This window comes from Daphnia pulicaria, chromosome 2 (assembly GCF_021234035.1).
Source record: "Daphnia pulicaria isolate SC F1-1A chromosome 2, SC_F0-13Bv2, whole genome shotgun sequence".
Lineage (NCBI taxonomy): Eukaryota > Metazoa > Arthropoda > Branchiopoda > Diplostraca > Daphniidae > Daphnia > Daphnia pulicaria.
In genome coordinates this window covers 174416-194633 of record NC_060914.1, presented here as the reverse complement: position 1 = coordinate 194633, position 20218 = coordinate 174416, and the positions used below count along the sequence as shown (strand labels likewise).

At 43.2% G+C, this 20218-nt stretch overlaps 1 protein-coding gene across 1 annotated transcript; it reads right to left on the bottom strand.

Annotated features, from left to right (window-relative positions):
* Window positions 1–303: 303 nt before the first annotated feature.
* LOC124327146 lies at window positions 304–17573 on the bottom strand. Its single transcript, XM_046786068.1, has 11 exons — window positions 16851–17573; window positions 10911–11025; window positions 8958–9109; window positions 8015–8127; window positions 6096–6208; window positions 4748–4829; window positions 3451–3581; window positions 3081–3221; window positions 2356–2572; window positions 1801–2097; window positions 304–1647 (listed from the first exon to the last, which is right to left on the bottom strand). Exons 1-11 carry the CDS (start codon window positions 16908–16910, stop codon window positions 1629–1631), a joined length of 1440 nt encoding a protein of 479 aa, XP_046642024.1. The 5' UTR covers window positions 16911–17573; the 3' UTR covers window positions 304–1628.
* Window positions 17574–20218: the final 2645 nt, after the last annotated feature.

Genomic DNA, 20218 nt, shown 5'->3' with positions numbered 1-20218 from the left:
GTGGTGCCGCCGTATTTTTATTTTATTTTCTTGAATAAAGAAGAACGAACGAAGGTGCACACACACACACACACACCAGCCAACGAGAATATTCTTCTCTCCCTCACTCCTTTTCATGGATGTTGAACTCTCCCGGCAGTTCAATTCCTCCCGTTTCTTTTCGTTTTTTCTACCCCCCCCCCCCTTCAGCGACCGTTGGGGATATGTCAGCCGAACGTATAGGCAACCAAAAGGAAAGGGCAAAATCACGAACGAAAAACATTCAAGAGAAATCATAAATCAAGACATTTGCGAAATGTTTCGTTTTTTGGGGTTATGTACATGTTTTTATTTATTATTATTAATCATTTCATGAAACACACGACGTGATGTAACATCATTAGAATTATAACATGATTTATGTGTTTTTGTTGGTTTTTGTTCTTTGAGACATTCACACGGTTTTTCACTCGCACTGATACAATTAGGTTTTTTGTAGTGAGGGATGATGGAGCCAATACAATCGAACGCGATAGAAATCAAAGATATAAATGCACAAAAGGCGATAAGAATTACCAAAACAAAAAGGTATAACACTCACAAATACACACAGAGAGACATGGGCACCCGCAACTCTATATGTGCGCCAGTGCTTGATTGATATATTGCCAAAAACCACTTTGCGTGATTTCTCATTGTAGCCAAATAAAATCCGCGAGTAGTTAAGTTCGGCACGATTACACACCGTGGGGGGTTTTTTAGGTAGATAATACGCCTAAGAGCACACAGCACAGCACACATCGCGCACAATAACGAATCTTGTTTGGTAAGAACGACGAATGTTAGTGGGGGGGAATATGCATTTTGTTTTGTTTTTCGTGTTTTTATTATAGCGCATTTGTTTATGTCTTAATTGCTCCCGTCAAAGTCTTTAGTGTGTTTTTGGTTTTTTTTTTTTTTTTTTAGTTTCTCGAAAAGAAAACGAAACACGTTCAAGAACATGTACAGACGATAAAAAAAGAGGCAACAAAAATAATATATAGATCTATAATATGACGGATGGATCGCAACGGAGGTGACGTGTGGTGGCGGCCGTAACAAACGGCGGTCTAGCTGCCCCCCATTTTCCCCTTTTTTTTTGTAATTTTTATTATTAGAATTAGATCAACTCGTTTCGTCTTCCCCGTGAATGCGTAAATGTCTTTTATATGTCTTTTTTCTTCTTCTTTTACTATGGCCTTGTTTTTCACAAAAAAAGGGAGGAAAAAATAAAAATAAAACACAAAACAAAAACAAAAAAATTTTCTTCTTTCTTCAACTCTTCAACAATTTCTTCTTCTTCTTCTTCTTTCCGTCTCCGCCCTCTTCCTCTTCTTTCATTCCGTACGTCTGTTGGCTGCTCCCGCATGTGTATGTATATGTGTATGTATTCCACTCTCTCATAGGAGTCGACCTTTCACCCCGGCGAGTCACGCAAGTTACACAAGTCCCGCAGCAGCAGCAGCAAACAGCAGCAGCGGTTCGTCGGCTTCATATGCAGCGGCACAGCAGCAAACTCAAGGTGGAAAGAATATATGTACAGTTGTTGTTCCTCCTCTCTTCCAGCAGCTCTTTGTCTCCCGCCATCATCATCATCATCGTCGTGATCATCAATGCAGCCGAGTCCCGCTTTAGAAACAAAACACACAGTCAAAAAAAGAAAATGAATAGACGAATCAAAAAAGAAAGAAGAAGTTGAAACTAGCGACTTTGGCTTGGATATGTTTTTAGACACACAGCGTGATGAAGAAGAAGAAGAAGACGAGAATGATAATAATCTACTTGGCCGAGTAATGCGAGCCCGAAATGGAGCCTGGGCCGGGACCGTGATGGACTTCGCCGTTTCCGTTGCGCGGATCACGTCGCTGTTGAGTGGCTGTTTGATGGTGGTGATTGGCCTGCCCGTTCTGCTGTCGTTGGCCGTGATGAACTCCATTGGCCCCTGGCGCCGAATAGCGGCTTCCGGGCCTGGAATGGACGATGGCGTAATGATCGCTGTTGGTCGAATAGGAGCGGGTCGAGTTCATGGTTGAACCCGCCGAGATGTAGCCCGGTTTGCTCACTCCGTTCAGCGAGTACCTTTAATGAACACCGTCAACAAATCATTTCGATTAGTCCGTTATTGTCGTCTCGTTAGTCGACGCTTTCACAGCCCTCTCCCTCCCAAAATGGCGGAGACACACACTCATACTATTAGAGTAGACTAGAACCTTGGCTCCTCGCAAGCCACACGTCCGCTCTGACTGCTATTTATGTAGACAGTGTCTAGTATTTAGTGTCTATTTAGTTACCACACACCATCATCATCATCATCATCACCGGCGCTAGCGAACGTACCGTGATCCGTATTGCGATCCGTGCCAGGAGCGGTAAGGGTCATACTCTTCTATGATGCTGGGCTCCTTTTCGATGACTTCGGTCTTGGAACAAGAGCAGGTCATGGCCGAGCAGAGGAACACGTTGATGATGAGCATAATCAGGAAGAGGATGCCGAAAGCGATGCACAAATAGAGCAGCCAAAGAGGTTGAATACCCGAACAAGCTGCCACTGCCACTATAAAAGAGATAAGAGGAGCCAAGACAAACACACGTTCATTTTTTTCTTCTTTTAAATGGACTCGAACAAAAGAGGAGAAACAAAAAAAATATATATGATCCAATGTGAGAAAAAAAAGTCAAAAAATAAAAGGGAAAACATGGCGAGCCATCATCAACTCTGCCCCTTTTTTTTTGGCTTATAATATTTTTCTTTCCTTCGCCAAATGTGCTCGGAGCATCTCATGTTCTTCTTATTTTTTTGGCTGAACAAGACAACATTCTTTTTCAACTACTGTCTGATTGTTTGATATGAGCATTGTCCTAACGGACCGTGTGAATTTGACTCTTCCAACCTCGTCTTGTTGGCGCTTCTATAACGAAATGAAACGACCATTTCAACGCGTTACGAGTCTTATCTAGCTCTAGACTCCAGAATGAAAATGAGTCTGACGACCGGTATGGCGAAACCGAATCAAGTCGAGGGGGAAGGAATAGAATGCAATAACAAGAGGATGGAAAATTACGTGGGGCAGCTCCTGGATCGACGACGTAGACGCTGTAGGAGGCCATCAGACTCCCCTCCGAGTCGGGAACGTCGCGGCCAATGGCTCGACCCTGGGCGAACGGAGTGATGTCGTCGTCGCAGAATGCTTCGCCGCACCCGCCTGTGTTGTGGTCCACCAAACAAACAAACAAACAAAAAGATTCATTAGTTTATTCCATCGACGAGAGGAAATGAAAAAATGGCCGCGCTGGGACGTCTGTGACATTTCCACTTTGTCTGTTTCGTCGAAGTATATGGCCCAGCTTCCTCCGCAGCTCTCGGTCGTACTTCATCGTCGTAAATCACACAGAGAGAAACCCCCCGGGAGACGAGCTTATATATGTACGCACCTTTGCAGACGAGGATGTCGCACTGAATGTTGACGACGTTGTACTCGGCAAAACGGTACATGGGGATCTCTGCTTCGGCGTAACCTTTGTTGTCGTGGACGAAATTCGTGGCTATCTTCTTCTCCGGGCACCTGCCGATTTACATGTACAGATGAGAACGATGAGACGGATATATTTCAGCAACAACAATCATAACAAACTAATATAACGTATACACACACACACACACACAAAAGAAATTACGTTGTTATTTCTCATCCGGCTAATCCATCATGTAAAATCATCTTTTCTTTCTCCTACATCCCATATGATTTACAACACATATACATAATGGCCGAATGGTAATTCAGTCGTGCGCTGACGCTATAGCCAAGCCACGAACAAAAGAATTCACCTTGACCAGCTTCTTCTTCTTACTTTCGTGTCTTTCGCTGAATTTTTATCATAGAAGAAAGAAGAAAATGCTAATAGCATATTTTATTGAAATGCTGGCTGGGGGTTACTGTAGTATATAGTACCCACTATATAGTTTGGTTATTTCCATGTCGTCATGCGAACAGGAAGTCATACTATGGCCAAATGCCAGCCGAGAGAGCTTTGGCGCACATAGCGGCAGATTTCGTGCCATCTCATCATCCTAAAACATATATATCCTTTTCCACCTCCCTTCCCAACCCACAAAGCCATCAATGTCTGCACATAATGTTAGACCCGAATCCCAAGTTATTCTTTCGCGGAGGGGAAATAATGGCCGTCATTTCGGCAATATTTTTGCCAAAAATAATAAAAAAAAAAAGCCTCTCCCACTTGTTTCTTGAATATGTTAATAATGAATCGCCAATCATTAAGTCTGCCGAACGTGTACACGATATTGACGGCCGCTTCTGATTAGATATTCAGATTGTTTTTTTTTTTTTAAAAAAAGGTCAATAGACTCTGTAACCTCCATGAAAAAAACAAAATGGAAAGGGCCGCGTGTCTGCTTTTGATTTCAATCAACATAAATAAGCCTGGGCACGCTCGGAAAAAAAAAGTTAATTGAATTTCTCGAGCGGAAAACGTCCATCTGCGAAGCGTTATTTACATTGTGTGCACAGTATACCACCCAGGACAACTACAATTAGAGGGACCAACAAGAATTTTGTTCACCTGACGTGAAATAACCGAAAAAAGAAGAAGAAGAAGATAAAAAAAAAGGGTATATCTTATCCTAGTCTGTCTGGTATTGAGTTCCGTAACAGTTAACGACATCGTTTTCATTTTCTAGTTTTTTTTTTTTTTTTTTTTTATAACTTACCCTCGTTTATCGAACAATGGAATGACGCTGCTGTTGGGCCCGCCGTAGGTGAAGCACGAAGACGGTCGGAATCCGTAAAAACCTTTTTTGGTTAAAAAATAGAAAGAAAAATGAAAGAGGTCGTAAATAACTTGTGGACTGGTAAGGTCTGGCGCTTCTCATTCGCCTGTGTGTAATGAACATTGGAGGTCGTCGATTCATTTTCTTCTTCCCTTTCTTCTCAGTACACACACACACACACACACACACGGGGGTAGGTAGACATATATAGACACTATGCCTAGATACATATCGGGCAGCTGTTGAACGAGCAGTTTGAACGGCATGAAAGTAAAAGCCGCCAGTGGAATGTGTTTACCGGCAACAAGTTAGGCGAGGAAGGGCAACAGTCATATAACCATCGTCGTTTTAGTTTATGTTCCCAGAAGAAGAAGAAGAAGAAGAACGAGAGGGAAAACAGTTTGAAAGTTCTTCTTCATCTTTTTTTTTATAACTTTCCCTTTTGATTTTAACTTCCACTACGCCTTTTAATTCTTCACGGGTCTCCTTCAAGGTTACCTAGACACTGGACGACCTGGGCAGTTGCCTAATTTGGTCATTGAGATATTAGAACTTAACTGGAAACACCCAAGAGAGAGAAAAATGGGGAAACTTAGTATGTATAGAACGCGCTGGTTGGGTTTCTTTTTAACTCCCTCATTTATTCCACCCTCCCTGCCGGACAGGTGAATCTACACGAAGACGTCCAAGGTATTTTGGGATTTTGTTTTTTTGGTTTCCCCATTTCAATCTCATTTCTCAACGAGTTTTTTTTTTCTCGAAACGATGGCCGATGTTCACGCAGATACGAAAATTTCGTGACCCGAAACGAGGCACGCCAGCAACACCTCCATTGCATATGGAGTTTCCAAGACTCAAAATCCAAGACGCGGAAAGAAAATTGAGAAAATACGAGATAATAAGAATTTGAATTTTTCTTCTTGCCTTTCTACGGGCGCGAAACGGATCGAATGGATAGACCGTGGAAGAACTGCGAAGAAAAGGAGGGAAAAAACAGAAATGGAATGCGTATAGAAGAAGCGGATGTAGCCATGACGAAAACTCTCTTCTTTGGAGGCGTCTTCTTCAATGTATTGTACACGTTACGTGTTGCTGCAGCTCGTTTGTGCTGCTGTTTGAATAAAAATAGAAATTCCGGCGGACACACGGAGCGCGCCAATCCCCCCAGAATTGAGAAGAAGAAAATTGATACGAGCGAAAGAAGAAGAATGAGGAAAAGAAAACAAAAGGAAAAACTACAAAATCTTATTTTTTTCTTTAAAAAAAGAAAAAAAAGAAAACAACTTACTGTCAAGATTATTAACGCCGACTCTGAGTTTGTATTTTCTGCCGTAGACGGCTTCGGTGACTCGCTTATTATCTTCGCTGTAAAGTCTCATGTAGGCGTCGGCCGTCTCGTTCCTGTGTGCGACAATGTAAAGGAAAAAAGAAAAGAGGAAGAATCATTAATAACCACATTCCGGTCGTTTGGAAAAAAGACATAACACAAGTATCGTTTCTTTCCCTCTAGAGGAAAGAAATTAAAACAAACACAAGAAAAACAAACAGCAGCATCCCGGCACAACACGTCGAGGGTCTGGGCTGTGGAGGGCGGTGGCCGCCGCGCCTCTTGCAATCGCAACAGGCAATCCGTTTCCCGCGTGAGCGCAGCGCTGCATAATGAACCATTTCCAAAGAGGTCTAACGACTCACCCCCTCTTGACCCGACCCTTTCTTTTAATGGCAAGAAACGAAACGGAATGTTATGTGCTCTCCGTACTCGTCGAAACCGGAGAGAGAGAGAAACACAACAACACCAACACATTTCCTTCTTCTTTATCTCATTTTCTCTGTGGCAGTTTGGAATTTTTTTTTTCTTCTCTCGTTCGTGAATATCTTTTTTGTTTTTCTCCCTGCTAAAGGATTATTAAGACGGTCTATAACGTTGTCTACAATTTTTTTGTAGGTGGTGGTGGTGGTGGCCATTGGCCGCTTTAGACGCCGCCGCCGCCGCCGCTCATTTTCTCGTGTTACGGAATTTGTTTTCAATTGATTCACGAGACCGGTGATTAGGTCAGGCTTTAATAACAACACGCTAGCGAATCATAGGTACTACGCAGGTATACATATACATATATACGCTCACTGCGCTAATTGGTGGGTAGGTAAAGCAGTTGGAGAGAAACGCAACATTCGGCATTTTGCCTTTGTCTCTTGTCGACTAGTTTTCGTTTCGTTTCTTTCATTCCATCTGCTGCTGTTTTTCTCGTCTTAAAAAGAAAAAAAAAAAAAAAAATTTCACAACGTGTCCGGGAAGTTCGTCGTGACGGGAGTTTGATAGTATCTCCCGTGCCGTGCTGGCCCCTGGCGGAGACCTTCAAAAAAATAATCCCGAACCATCAACCAAAGAAGAATGAAGAAGACAACAGCACGAGAAAAAAAAACCAGACGGGAGTACTCTGTTGAAACGAAAGTGTTTGGTATATAGCAACAAACACATTTATCTACTATAGTTTCCCCCTTTTTCTTTTTTTGGTTTTCTTGCATCATCTGTTTGTTCCGCGACTATACTATATCTCAACCAAACACAAGTACACATACGTACGTCCTTTTCCGGAGAAAACCCCGACCAAAATCTCATGCGCAAGTCTAATAAATCCGGCTCGGTCAAAGCTCCCTGTCAATTAGTTGGCCATTTCTTATTTTACTATAAAGATGACGGGTGAATTTGCCCGGGAATGATTGGAACCGACGGGGATTTACGTAGAAGCTGGATTACTCCCGGCGCGAGGCTGGTATTATTGGTAGAATGACTACGTGGGCAAATAAAGACGCACACAAAAAGGGGGGGGGATGAGTCAATGGGGAAGAAGGTGGATGACGTGATGTGCGCGACCGAGCAGCAAATATGGCCGCCGCTTTTGATTGTCAATGACGTCACAATGAGCGAAAGTTTCTCGCCGAATAAAGCGGGCGTGAGATGGCCCCCCCAAACATATTTGCATAATGACATCAACCGTGAAAAAAGAATCGGCAGGCTGGCCTCTGTCGCGCCACTCACGCCTACACCTCACCTACCAAATGTACTGCGTAATGCTGCAACGCTCTGCCACAACTTGCAGACGAGGGAAACGCCAATTTTCCCTTTTTTTATTTTTCCTTATCGGTGAGTTTCGATCGAAAAAGGGAAGGTGAACAATGCTGAAATATTGGCGAAGGTGTACCGACCTTGAGTTGCGGAAGGCGGATCGCCCGCAAGTGATGACGTAATATTTGTCGTCTCCCAACTCCAGCGTCCGGTGGAAACGAACGGCAATTGGCACCGATCGCTCGCTCGTTCGCTGCAATAATCAAAACACAAAAAACAAAACGGGATTTGTTAATAAATCAGAGAAGAGAAAATCTCCGAATAAGTTGGAGGAGAAGAAGAGCTAGATATAATCGCCCTTAATCATCTATTCAAATCTCATTATGTCCAATGATGGATATAGTTAGCCGAAGATTGAGCGGGGTTACTCTTTTGACAGTTCAAAGTCATTCCTCCCCCGAAGGCCCTCACTGTCCGCGTCCATTGCAGCAATTGCATTTTAATCACTTCAAGGTGAACTACGCAACAGCAGCCACCCTCCCAGTGTTTGTGTGTGTGTACTCCGTTGGCCCCCGCTCGCAATAACACACGGCACATATACGGCACGGTAGAGTGGGCGAATGTGCAGAGTTATCCATCCGGAAGCGACGTTTATATATAAGGCAAGACAATGGGCCAGCGCAAACTCGTACCAGTACCTCCAATTCCCATGTAGCAAAGAGACATGAAGGGAATATAAAACAGACTACTGGGACAGCAGAAGGCTCTCTCTCTCTCTCTCTCTCCAGGAGGGGAATTGTACATTGGCCGGACAAGCACAGCCACATCAGAACCGGTCATCCGCTCATATGTTTTTCAAAAAACGATAATATACTCTCGAAATTTCCCACTTTCTTTTCTTGGTTTTTCGGGTCTTTCTGTCTTTTTTTGTTTCCCACGGCCAAGTGTCTAGTGCCCGTGTACGTACGTCGTAATCGTCGTCCACGTCTCTATCACGGACGGCCGAGAACATGCAGAAACAAAAGAGGGACAGGAGGAAATGAGTACAAGTCAGAAGTTGGTGGGCGGGGGGTGGAAACTCACGTCATTGATGTAGACACCGCAGAAATCCGTGTCGTTCGGCCTGGCCAGCATGTTGATGCGCAAACTGGCCGTCGTGTTGCTGTCACCGTAGACGGTACAGGCTGGACTTCGCTTGCAGTCGCCTCTGGCCCGGTCACACACGTGCATCACGCCTGTTTGTACATTCACATAAAATATAAAAAAAAGAAAAAGAGAAAAGTCGAATGAGGCGATATGTATAATCATCAGACAAGCCGCAAACAATGCAATCACGTGTGTGTTAGTTAATAGTCATAGGCTCTGCGAGACGGTGTATATTATAAGACAGGGTGACGTTCGTTTTCTAGTTCCCCGTTCGTGCGCAATAAGACGACACGTAATTCATCAGCCCAGAGATTTCTCCTTTTGTGAGGACGATGCAATAAATCTACGCCAAAAATAGTGGCAGGGAAAAAGCCAGACAGACGACGTCCTGTTCACACACACACACAGGGGGAAATTCACGAATATTACTGTCACTCTCGGGGGAAAAGTTTTGCCTTGATTGCGTTCGCCTCTGCGTGTCGGATCGATTGAAATTTCACGCAAATCCACCAGCCCTCAGAAAGAAAGAAAAATAAAGACCGATAGGGACACACCGTTTCTGCCTGCGGAGAGTGTGCTGATTCTCGGCTGGAATTCTCACGTTTGCCTTTGGTGCTTGGCGCTCTTTCGAAACGTGAAAATAAAAACGGGCTTTGCACGCTCTATTTCCAGAAAATGAACCCCCCCAACCGAAAAATGCAATTGTTTTTTTTTAAATTACAGATATGTATACACACAGCGTCTCTGTGTGTACCGTACGGATATTATAATAACAAATGCCCTACACATGTTTGGTTGTTATTTTCGTTTTTGTGTTACATCCTCGCCCGCCTTTTCCCGATAACACGGTGCGAGAACGAGCGAGCGAGCGAACGAACGAGTGCTTTCATTACAGGGCTTAGCGCTATTTGCCGATCACCGTGGGAGTGGTCGGACGTGATTGTCTGACTAACGAAAAAAATTGCCATCACCGTCGCGTATTTATGTCGACGACGGCATAGCCCCGTGAAGTTGGGCCTGACCCCGTACCGCCCCTCTATTCCCCCCCTTTATTCTCTCGATACGCACTTTAATAATCATCTGATGCGTATGTGCACTGTGCGCAATAATAACGAGAAGCAGAAGAATCGAAATTTAAAAAATGCCGAGCTCACCGTGTCCCAGTTGCTCATTGAGGAACCCAGAAGAAGAAATACAATTACAAGTCTCCCATTGAAAATGAGGGAAAAACAAGAGCGCCCATAGATCTAGCGAATCGGTCTTGTTCTTGTCAGAAATGCATTTAATAACGAAACGAGGCCACCTTGAATCACGAACGCCTATACCTCCCCCCCTCTGCTTGATGCATCTAATACGTTCCACGATGAGCAACAGGAGAACAACCGGAGGAGGCAGATGATGATGATGAGAGCAGGAGGAACGTCTACTACAGCTATAGGTGGATGGCAAACCGGTTTCTTTGGTTCTTTTTTCTTATTCAAGAAAACGGCCGAAAGGAGATCGCACGCATCTCGTGTGTAACCTCATTCGCTCGCGATCTTATTCGCCTTCTTCCCTATCCGAAGAAATATATTCCCGCAGAAAAGGAATCTCGCATCGGAGAAGAACACGCGCGCGTTCAATGAACTTGAATAGGGGGAAAAAAAAACCAAACGCAAATTTCTTGGAAATGTCATTTCTGTTGGACAGTAAGGCTTTCTCTCGACTTTGCTTATCGTCCAAGTTGTTTGTTACGAATAACAAATCTTATCTACTGCTGGAACATGTTGCCTTTCTGAATTAAACCACCCCGGTTGATCGCTGCGTCGTGAAGAAAGCCTCGTCCGCAAAACAGAAATGGTTCTATACCGACACTGGGCGAATATGATGTGGTGTGATGTAAAATGTTACCTTGGAAAGCTTGCTTGGTTTCCACTTTGATGGTCATCAGTCCGCCCTGGCAACTGGCCGTGACCGAAGGGAGAAATTCTGCATCGACGGGACTGGGTAGTTGACTGTCGGCCATCTATTCTCGTGACGTTTCGGGAAAGAAAAAGAAAAGAGAAATCAATAAATATGGTACACATGTGATGATGAATAATGAATTATTTTCAGCCATATGCTGAAAAACCAAAACCAAAAGGGGACCAAGGAGAGAGATACACACCCAACCCTGGATAACATCACGCTACAGTCTACACGTAATGGCATTCCACATGGAATGCCCATATTGGAAACGATTTCGGGAATATTACACACATCCTCGCCCGTCGCCAAAAAATCAAAAAGGAGAGAGAGAACAAACAAACCGGGCAAAAAGGAGGTACACTTTAATAATAAATGTGTAGATCTTTTCCAGGTTTTCGTGTCAGAGGAGAGGTCATAAAATATCAGAGAAAGAATTGGAAAGCGAAGGCCGTTTGCGTTAGTCGACAAGACACCAATCGCCTTAAATGGTTGGACGCCAGCGGCGCTGAAAGTGAACGATGCCTGTAAAAGGGCGTACAACCGTCCGCGTCCGGCCATCCGAAGGCCATCCTTCGGATCTTTTTTTTCTTCCCCCCCCCCATCACGCCGTTTTTGGACGGCGATGATGCTGCACGTTCGTTGGTGCCAGCAGCCGACCGACTTCCCAAAAGAGTCCAACAACGGCGACAACATGGATTTCCCCTGGACTTTTTTGTTCAAACATACGACCCAGTGAAAGACGGAAAGAAAAGAAATAAGATTGACAGTCTGAGAAGAGAAATTTCAAGAACATTTTCAACAATAAATCAGAGACACCAAGAAATTTGGGGCTGGATAGGATTTTTTAAAAGAAGTTCCTAATAAGAATGTTCCGCGTCCGCAATCTTTGAATTGTTGCAAGTTTGCGTCAGCAACCACACAAGACAATACGGCGGAGAAACAAAAGGAGAATTAAGGAGATGAACTCATAAAATAATAAACCGGTCCTTAGCGGTCAACCGTGTATATCTTTTCTTTTTTTTTTTTTTTTTTTTTCTTATTCTCTCCACCATTTTGAAATAATTTATCCGTTTGAAACAAAAAATAAAATAATAATAAAATTTAATATGCTGTACATAATTCTTTTTTTCTTCTCGGCTGTGTGTGTATAATATAATACACGATCAGATGTTATTTTTCCTATCTAAACGAAGAAGAGTTGCCTCATTCCTTTGCGGCTGAAAACACGGCGATAGAGCATTTTAAAACATTAGATGCCTGCAACCAATCCGGATTCCTTTGAGGCAATTACGAATAACAAATACCGAGCTGACACGGAATGAAATCCTGCCTAGAGCAATTATTGTTGTTATTATTATTTTATTTGTTTTCCTCCATGTTTCTTGGAGGATGTTGGTTCCCCCCATTGCCAACATCAGGTTTCACCCGATGGCAATTTTTACAGTTTTACACAATCCAGCAGAGTTTGAAAACGAGTTCCTTCTAATTCTTCTCCCGCGTATTATGTAAGAATGCTGATGAACAATGTCTTTGTCTCTCTCTCTCTCGTTAATTTCGACAGTATATAGGTTAATACAAGCTAATATAATCGAGATTATAAAAGCTTCAAAAGTACCGCGACAATTTACCGAATGCTCTTTTTTCATCGGCTGGCACCACACTGCTTAACTACTAAATTGCGACGTTCGGGTTCATTTTGAATTCAAAATGGGCGCGCAACATATGCGGTGGCCGGTTTAATTTTGTAGTTGAAGTTCTCTCTCTTCATTTCGCGTGTTCTTCGTTCGTTCGTCTTTCCCAACGTAAACTCATTAGTCGAACTTGAAATGTCGGCTGTGAACGTCATTTTGTGAGGAGTTGTGTGTCAGCTTGACGTCCATCTGGTCGTCTCTTTCCCGACTGGCCAATGAGGTTAAAGTGGCCATTTCCCAGCGCTGGCAACAGAAAACTGTTGACTGGCAAATTAGTTGTTTCCATGCTATCGTAAGTGGGGTATTTACCGAGTGTTTACCAGCAGTTGTTGTCTCTTCACAACAGCAAATTTACGACCAAAAAACTCCTTATCTTTTTTTTTTTCTCTTCTCTCGTCTTATTTTCTTCCCCCATTCACGAACTACAACAAAAAACTACCGTGTTTTGAATTGGTGCTGACCGAATTCACTTCGGTCGAGTTCTCGAGTCAAGAAAAACAAAATAAAAAGAAGGAAAACGTAACCGATTTAACAAAAGTTCGGTTCATTTACCCCGGCCGAGTCAGATCACATTGGAGAGCGACAAGAGAACACGACCAGAGAGAAAAAACTTAAAAAAAAGAGAGAAAGGAACGAAAAACAAAAAAATTGTTCCGGGAAAAATTAAAAGAATGGACATCAAGAGGCCAATTAGCCCGTGACCAAGTCGATTATCCAAGTCCTTTGTTCTTTCCCTTTCTATCTGAATCTATCTATACATATCTCTGCTTCGTTTCATTTCTTGCTCTTGTTCCCCTCCGTTAAGGTTTTTCGACGCGAAAGAAAAAGGAGAAAGAAAAAAGAGAATCGGGACCGTGATCGTGTCCGTTGTTATGCGGTTAAATGCGGGACAAACCCCCGCGATGGTATCATTAAAAAGGGTGGAGATACTGCGGAGTTATAGCGTCCAGCACTGCAATTCCAAATATGTCGTGATATCACACCACAACCGATAGCAGCAACAAGTCCAAGTTACTGGGGCGAAAAGCAACAAAATAAAAATAAATATGGCGCCTTTTTTTCAAATTAATTTTCAGAGGGAAGTTGTTATTTTCGGGTTTTTTTCGCCTTTACGACCTGTCGTTGAGCGGCGCGCCCATAGAGACCTGAACGAAAGATTTTTTTTCCCCGCCCTGACCTTGCAACTCCAACAGGTAGCTCAGAGCCTCAGATATATGCGCTACTTAATTCATTTCGAGATATAATCACATCATTCGAGCTCGCATTCCTCTTATTCTCTAGATACCTGCATGACTATACGTATAACCTTTCCTTGGCTGGATAAAAGCTCGACTGCTGTGGTTATCCCATCGGGAGATTTTTTTCTTTTTTCCATTCGTGCCGAGACCCTTGTTGGGAGTTTCTCTCCCAACTCCCATGGTTGTTTTGATTTTGTTTGTTGGCAGAGCGAGAAAACTGCCAAAACCCCAAAGAAGGAAGCAGCAAGAAATATCAAGAAACAACAACAACAACAACAACTCTCGCGACGATTGTTTGTTCTTTTTGGTTTGTGCGCCCAGTGAATCGACAGGTCCCTCCCTGGTTTCCGAAGCTTCTATAATGGTGAAACTGCGGTGCGGATTTCTTTGGTAATAAGGGCCTTAAGAAAGAATGTAGGTAGCCTGGATTTTCAACGTCCGTTTCTTTTGCCGGAAGGACTGAATCGGCAATCTCTCTGAGTCTACAAGGGCCTACATAAAATGTCTTTTTCTATAGCTTTGTTTGGTTGTTGTTGTTGTTATGCATGGGCCGGCTGCCGTGGCAGTCAAGTCCCGTGCGGGAGTGAAAGTAGCTACACATTCGTTATCAGACGCAGCACGTACGCACGACACGGCCCGTCTCCGGCAGGGCCCCTCGCTTGAGATGGAAGACATGTCTAGATGGCAACGTCGTAGATGTATATAAATATATGCAGACTCGAACAAAACAGCTCCAAGACAGGTTAGACAGATGGGTATACATACTGTGGAAAAAAAAAAAAAAAAAAAAAAAAAACGAACGAACCAACGGGAAGGAGAGAAGAAAAAAAGAGAAAGAAAATTTCTCTTTGAATTTCTTTTCTCTTCTTCTTCGTCTTCCTTTCTTCTGATTCTCTTTGCTTCCCTTCGCGTCGGCCCTTACCAAATTGGGCACCGACTACTACCATGTCAGATCACAGGAGAGAGAAATCCATGTCAGGAGATGGGATGGCCCGCTTTCACCGACGAGCCATTCCAGCGCCCAACAGGTGAAAACTGACCCGCCGTTAGCGATTATTGTTTTTTTCGGCCGAAAAAGAAAACCAAAACAGATACTAAAACAGAAACAAAACACAAAAAAAGACGCATCGCATAACATCAAATAAATACTCGTTTGCCAAACGAGTCCCACGTCGCTGGCCCGTCTCTTCCCTTATATATTACATTGCTCCCCCTCTTTTGTTAATCTTCTTCTTTGACATGATGGCTTTTTCGACTGTCTAGCTAAGCTACATAACTTCCCTTTTTCGTTGTTGTTTTACGTGATTCGTCGACTAGGTAACGGGGCCAGCGTTCCAGTGTCCGAAACCAGTGAGAGAGAGCGAGAGAGTCCAGCAATGTCTCTCATTTGTTTGTTGCTAGTTTATTTTTTTCTTTTTCCTATTTATTTTGTCCCGGTGTGGCGGCGGTATTTGGAAGTAGCTATAGAGAGAGAAAGATTTCCGAGGCTCGCATCCGGGTGACCCATCATCGAACGAACGCTCGTCCCGGCTCTTTAAACGCCGGGCGACCCATGTGGCCCGTTATATCGCCCGGAAGAGGGCGTCGTCCGCGTGTGTTCAGCCTCAGCGCAGATAGCGAAGCTTATACACATACACACGACACAAATCAAAAGGAGGGAAATAACAAACCCAATAGACAGAGACTATAGTCACCCGAATAAACTATGTGTGTGTACACAGCTGGCTCTCCATCCGAACGAGACTCAATAATAGCCGCGATTTTTTGTGCCGTTGGATGCTTCTCCTCATCGCATTTCCATATCTATCCATCCATCCATCAGTTCATTCCAATTACTCGTTTCGCTTTTTGTTGGTCTGGGTGGTTTTTCCCCCCCATTCACGATAGAGAGACCCCCCGCCAAATCAAATACAATTTTGTTCTGCCCATTTTTTTCCAAATCGGCAAACTCACTCGCCCCTACACCAAGTTTGACATCCAGTTAAAAAGTTTTAGCTTTTCAAATTTATTCCGCCCTTTTCTTTTCGACATTTTCCGCTCGGGATTTTTCCTTTTTTGGGTTGAGCTGTTGATTCGGGTCGATGGGGGCCATCATAATTGAGATAGTTGGCGTAATAGTTTCAACAACAACAAAAAAGGGGGCCCCGGAGAGACAGGTTTGAAGAACCCGCTTGGCAAGAGCTTTGACTGCTGTTATACATGTCGTCGTCCCTATATGCAGAGTACCTGTTTCTCTGTGCTAACTCTCCCTCCCAACTAGATTCTGTTTTTTTGGTTCAAATAGTTGTTATTTCTTCTTTTTTTCCTTGTTTCCTTCCCCCCTCTGCAAGGAAAATAACACAGGAAAGAGAAGAGAAGGGGGGGCTTTTTTTTTTGGGGGGGGGGGGGGGGAGTTAAGAAACAGGAGGAATGATAGAAAAAAAGGAAAGAAGAAGAAAAAAGAAGAAGCTCCGCTGTAGAAAGTCTTCAGAGGCGGCGACTTGAAGCGTGACGGCGCGCACCTGCCGCTCTTTTTACCTTGCGCCACCTCAAATTTCCCCTTTTTCTTTTTCAAAATCTTCCAACTATTTATAAAATAGTAAAATCCCTTTTCTCGCTCATTCATCTTTTATTTATTACCAGATTTTTCTCACACAGGTAAATCAGAACGTCCCAGCTAATCTTCCCTAGTCTGAAAATTTTCCCGATCGACAAACATTTCGGCGGCTGCTACTTGACTCTCCATCCATGTCGCCGCTCTCTGACAAAGTAGGACTATCCAATAAATCGAATGATACGCAACACTAACTCCCTCCGAATAAATCCCCGTCCAACGAAATGCGTAAAGAGAGAGAGAGAGAAAAGGAGAAAGAGACACGACAAGAAATGACACAACAACACACACGGGTTGTAACGAGTTGATGGCGGATATTCGGGGCGTCATCACAGACGACATCACACACACACACACTTACCTGAATGATGGCTGTCAACAGCAAGGAGATAATCCACAGGTAGTTTGACGTCGACGCCATTTCTCTTTTTTTTTTTGTTTGGTTGTTTTCAATATTTTTGATGGATGTGGTGGTGGCTGTTCTTTTTATTATTGTTCCAGGCTAAAGGAGCTTTGCTTGCTCACCGGCACGTCTTGTTATTTTGTTTTCTCGGCTAAAAATTCACTGATGGATAACGCTCAACTATTACCCAATAATCTTGATCTTCCTTCTCCTCCTGGTATTCGAACGTAATTTGTTTTCTTTTTTGGTGCGCAACGCACGCGCGCCCACACGCTGATCTGACTATTCCCGGTAAAACCACTCGGATCTCTTTCTACACACTCACGCCAACGAGTGGAACGTGAATCACTATCGAAGCGCTACAATAAACAATCCGATGGCTGGCCAAGTTTTTTCCGCAATGGTTGCACAAGTTGATGGCGGATTATAGACAACAGTTGAGGATCTGCGCAATTGAGTCGTGCCGGGTAAATTAATGCTGACTTGTGTGAGCTCGACGAACCGAGAAAACTGAATAATAGCTGACGCCAAAACGAACCACAGAAAAAGCAACAAACTGAAATTCTGTTTTGTTTTCTTCTTCTTCTTCTTCAACTTTTTCTGGTTGGTGGTGAACTTTTATTCTGTCGCCGCTTTCTCTCTCTGTTTCTCCCACTCGGGCGTACTGACGACTGGTCCGGGCCGGCACCCGCTACGGCCAGGTATATGCGCTGGATTTTCGAATTATAACCACTCCCCCAATTCCCCCTTCTCTCTCTCTTAGGTGTATGCCCCGAGGCTGTTGAAACCAAGAAGAAGCGGAGGAACTCACAAGGTCCACGAAAGAGAAGAAGAAGAAGTGGATGGAATAGGTAAAGAAGAAGAAGAAGAAGAAGGAGGGAAAAGATTTTTTTGAACCCGCTGCATTTGTACGTAATGCGAGTGAGGATAACTTGGTTGACGGAGAGTTGGATAGGTGGGGTTAAGGTGTGTGTGTACACTACACACAACACACGTTAGAATATACAAAAGCGCCGCCCACTTCTTCCGGGCGCGGAGTGCGGGTGGTCGGTGCGGATTCGAAACCGGTGCCGACACGCTTCATTCTCCCGGCCTACCCAAAACAAAAAAAAAAAAACTCTACAAAAATTATTATAAATTCGTCGGGTGGTGTAAAAGTTGTAAAAGATTCCCTCTCGCGCCATCTAGCGAACTTCTCATCCAGCATTTGTTAAGGCAACACGCACAAAAGTTGGGGACAGATTAATCACATTCACGAAAAAGTTTCTCTCGCTCAAACTATAGAATCTCGGCGTTAAGGAAATTTCTACCAGTGGGTATCCAACAAAAAAAAAGTTGGTTTTAATCAAAGTTGTCCTGAATTTCATTTGCCTCGACTGTGGGGGGCGAAACTTTGATGAAATTAAGACGAACGTTATGGTTCTCGCTCACCGTTCCGTTTTCCGTCGAGACGGTTGCCTAGCGACGAAATAATTCTTGTTTTTGAGCACTCGACCGCCTCGCATGTGTGTGGGTGTACAAGTGCAACCTAGAGACACTAATCTCATGTCACTTTCACTTGTTTTTTTCCTCTTTTCCCATTGGTCGTTCTAATGCTTCCTTCCGTCCTTCCTGCTCTTATTCTTCCGGTCTTCCGGCTGCCCTCGACAACAACAACTGCGACATATTATTATGTGTCGCACACAGACAAGGGGAGACTTATACACACTACATCATTCAGAGGATAAAAATCATCATCCGCATAATGGTGGAGACTGATGGAGAGACGACAGGCGTCGTCGAGATTTCTTCGCCCAGACGACGCTTTTAATAAATGCGCAGTTCCTCTTTCCCGCCCTTTTGCCAATCGCTCATTAGTTTTAATTTCAAAGTCAAGAAGTTTAATTGTTTGGTCCCAAATTACTTTTTCATCTACACACTATAGCCTTTCGATTCATTCACGTTCATTTTACCAAGCACCTCGTTCTCGAAAACACAATGAAATTCAATTTACACCCAAGCAGCCTAACATCAAATGCTATGAAACTAACCTAACGTTAAGTGGAAAAAAGCCTTCAGTCTTGCTCTATAATACAAACTACAAATACAACATAATAAAATTGGGAAACTTACAGAAAATAGCTCGAAAAGACGAAAACATCCTGTGGGCCATCCAGTATCCAGGCCGTCGTCACTCGTGAGGGGGCGAAACAACCTGCACCATCGACGAAAAATTTCGACTGAAATGGAAGGTGTCCCAGAATTGGCGGGAACCGGGGAACCTGAGCTGTGTTGCAATTTCATCAATAATTAAATATTTTTATTTTTCGAAGATAAATTAGACAAAGCTTTTTTTTTAATGTTTTAATCTATTGTCTATTATTTCAGAATTTTTATTCAATTAGAAATATTTAAAAATTAATTAATCGTGGCCTTTGAAAACGTGGGTGAAAAACTGAAAACGTGGAGGCTGGAGAAAAAGGAAGGATGGGAATTGGCAACTGCCAATCACAAATCAGTAACAACTGAAGTAAGTAAATAAATAAAGTGAAATTTAAAAATATTATGAATGATAGTCAGTAGATTAAGGCTTTAAAAAAAAACTTCGACAAAAATGTAAGAATATAACCATGTCGAAAATGCAACACAGCTCGGGTTTCCCGGTTCCCGCCAATCCTGCTGGTTTCTCACCACTCAGTCAGTCAATATTTTTCATCGATGGAGTTGGTCGATGGTTTGTTCGTTTCGCGCCCTTCTATTCCCGACCGCGTGGATGGGCCATTAGGATTGGATGTTTCTGGGCAATTTGGGTATGTTCTACCATTTTATGTTGTGTACTTGTGTACTAGTGTTGTAGGTTTAATTGTAGGTAAACAACCGTTTGTCCACCTAAAATTAAAATAGTTTTACAGCATTTCATGTTGAGCTTAACTAATTTTGGCAAATACTTGACTTGGTAACTTGATTTATTTTCGAGCTTGTACTTTATTCGATGTAAACTTAAACTAAGCTTAATTTGCATTTGGAATTAGTCTTCACTATTTTTACTTTACTCTTGTTTTTGTTCAGCTACATTTTGACCGATGGTTATTATTCACACTGTACATACTTAAAAGTGTAGGAAAGAGGCATAGGAGAATGAAAACATCGATAGGTCGGAAGTCTGAGCAATGCGTCCCCAGTATATCTCCTTTTTATAGATTGAGACAATAGATGAAAGGGTGGAGATATCGGATGACTGGGTATCACTGCTCAATCAGTCGGTCACACCCAACACTCTTGATTGTTCCTTCCCTTATAACGCAGGACAGCAATCAAACAGAAGTGCATTCCACCAAGGTTTTCTG

Coding starts and splice junctions, on each gene's coding strand:
- LOC124327146 (XM_046786068.1), bottom strand. CDS start 16,910: ATGGCGTCGACGTCAAACTACCTGTGGATTATCTCCTTGCTGTTGACA. Junction 8,128..8,957: donor GCGGTGTCTACATCAATGAC/GTGAGTTTCCAC, acceptor TGATTATTGCAG/CGAACGAGCGAGCGATCGGT. Junction 3,222..3,450: donor CGACATCCTCGTCTGCAAAG/GTGCGTACATAT, acceptor ACCACAACACAG/GCGGGTGCGGCGAAGCATTC.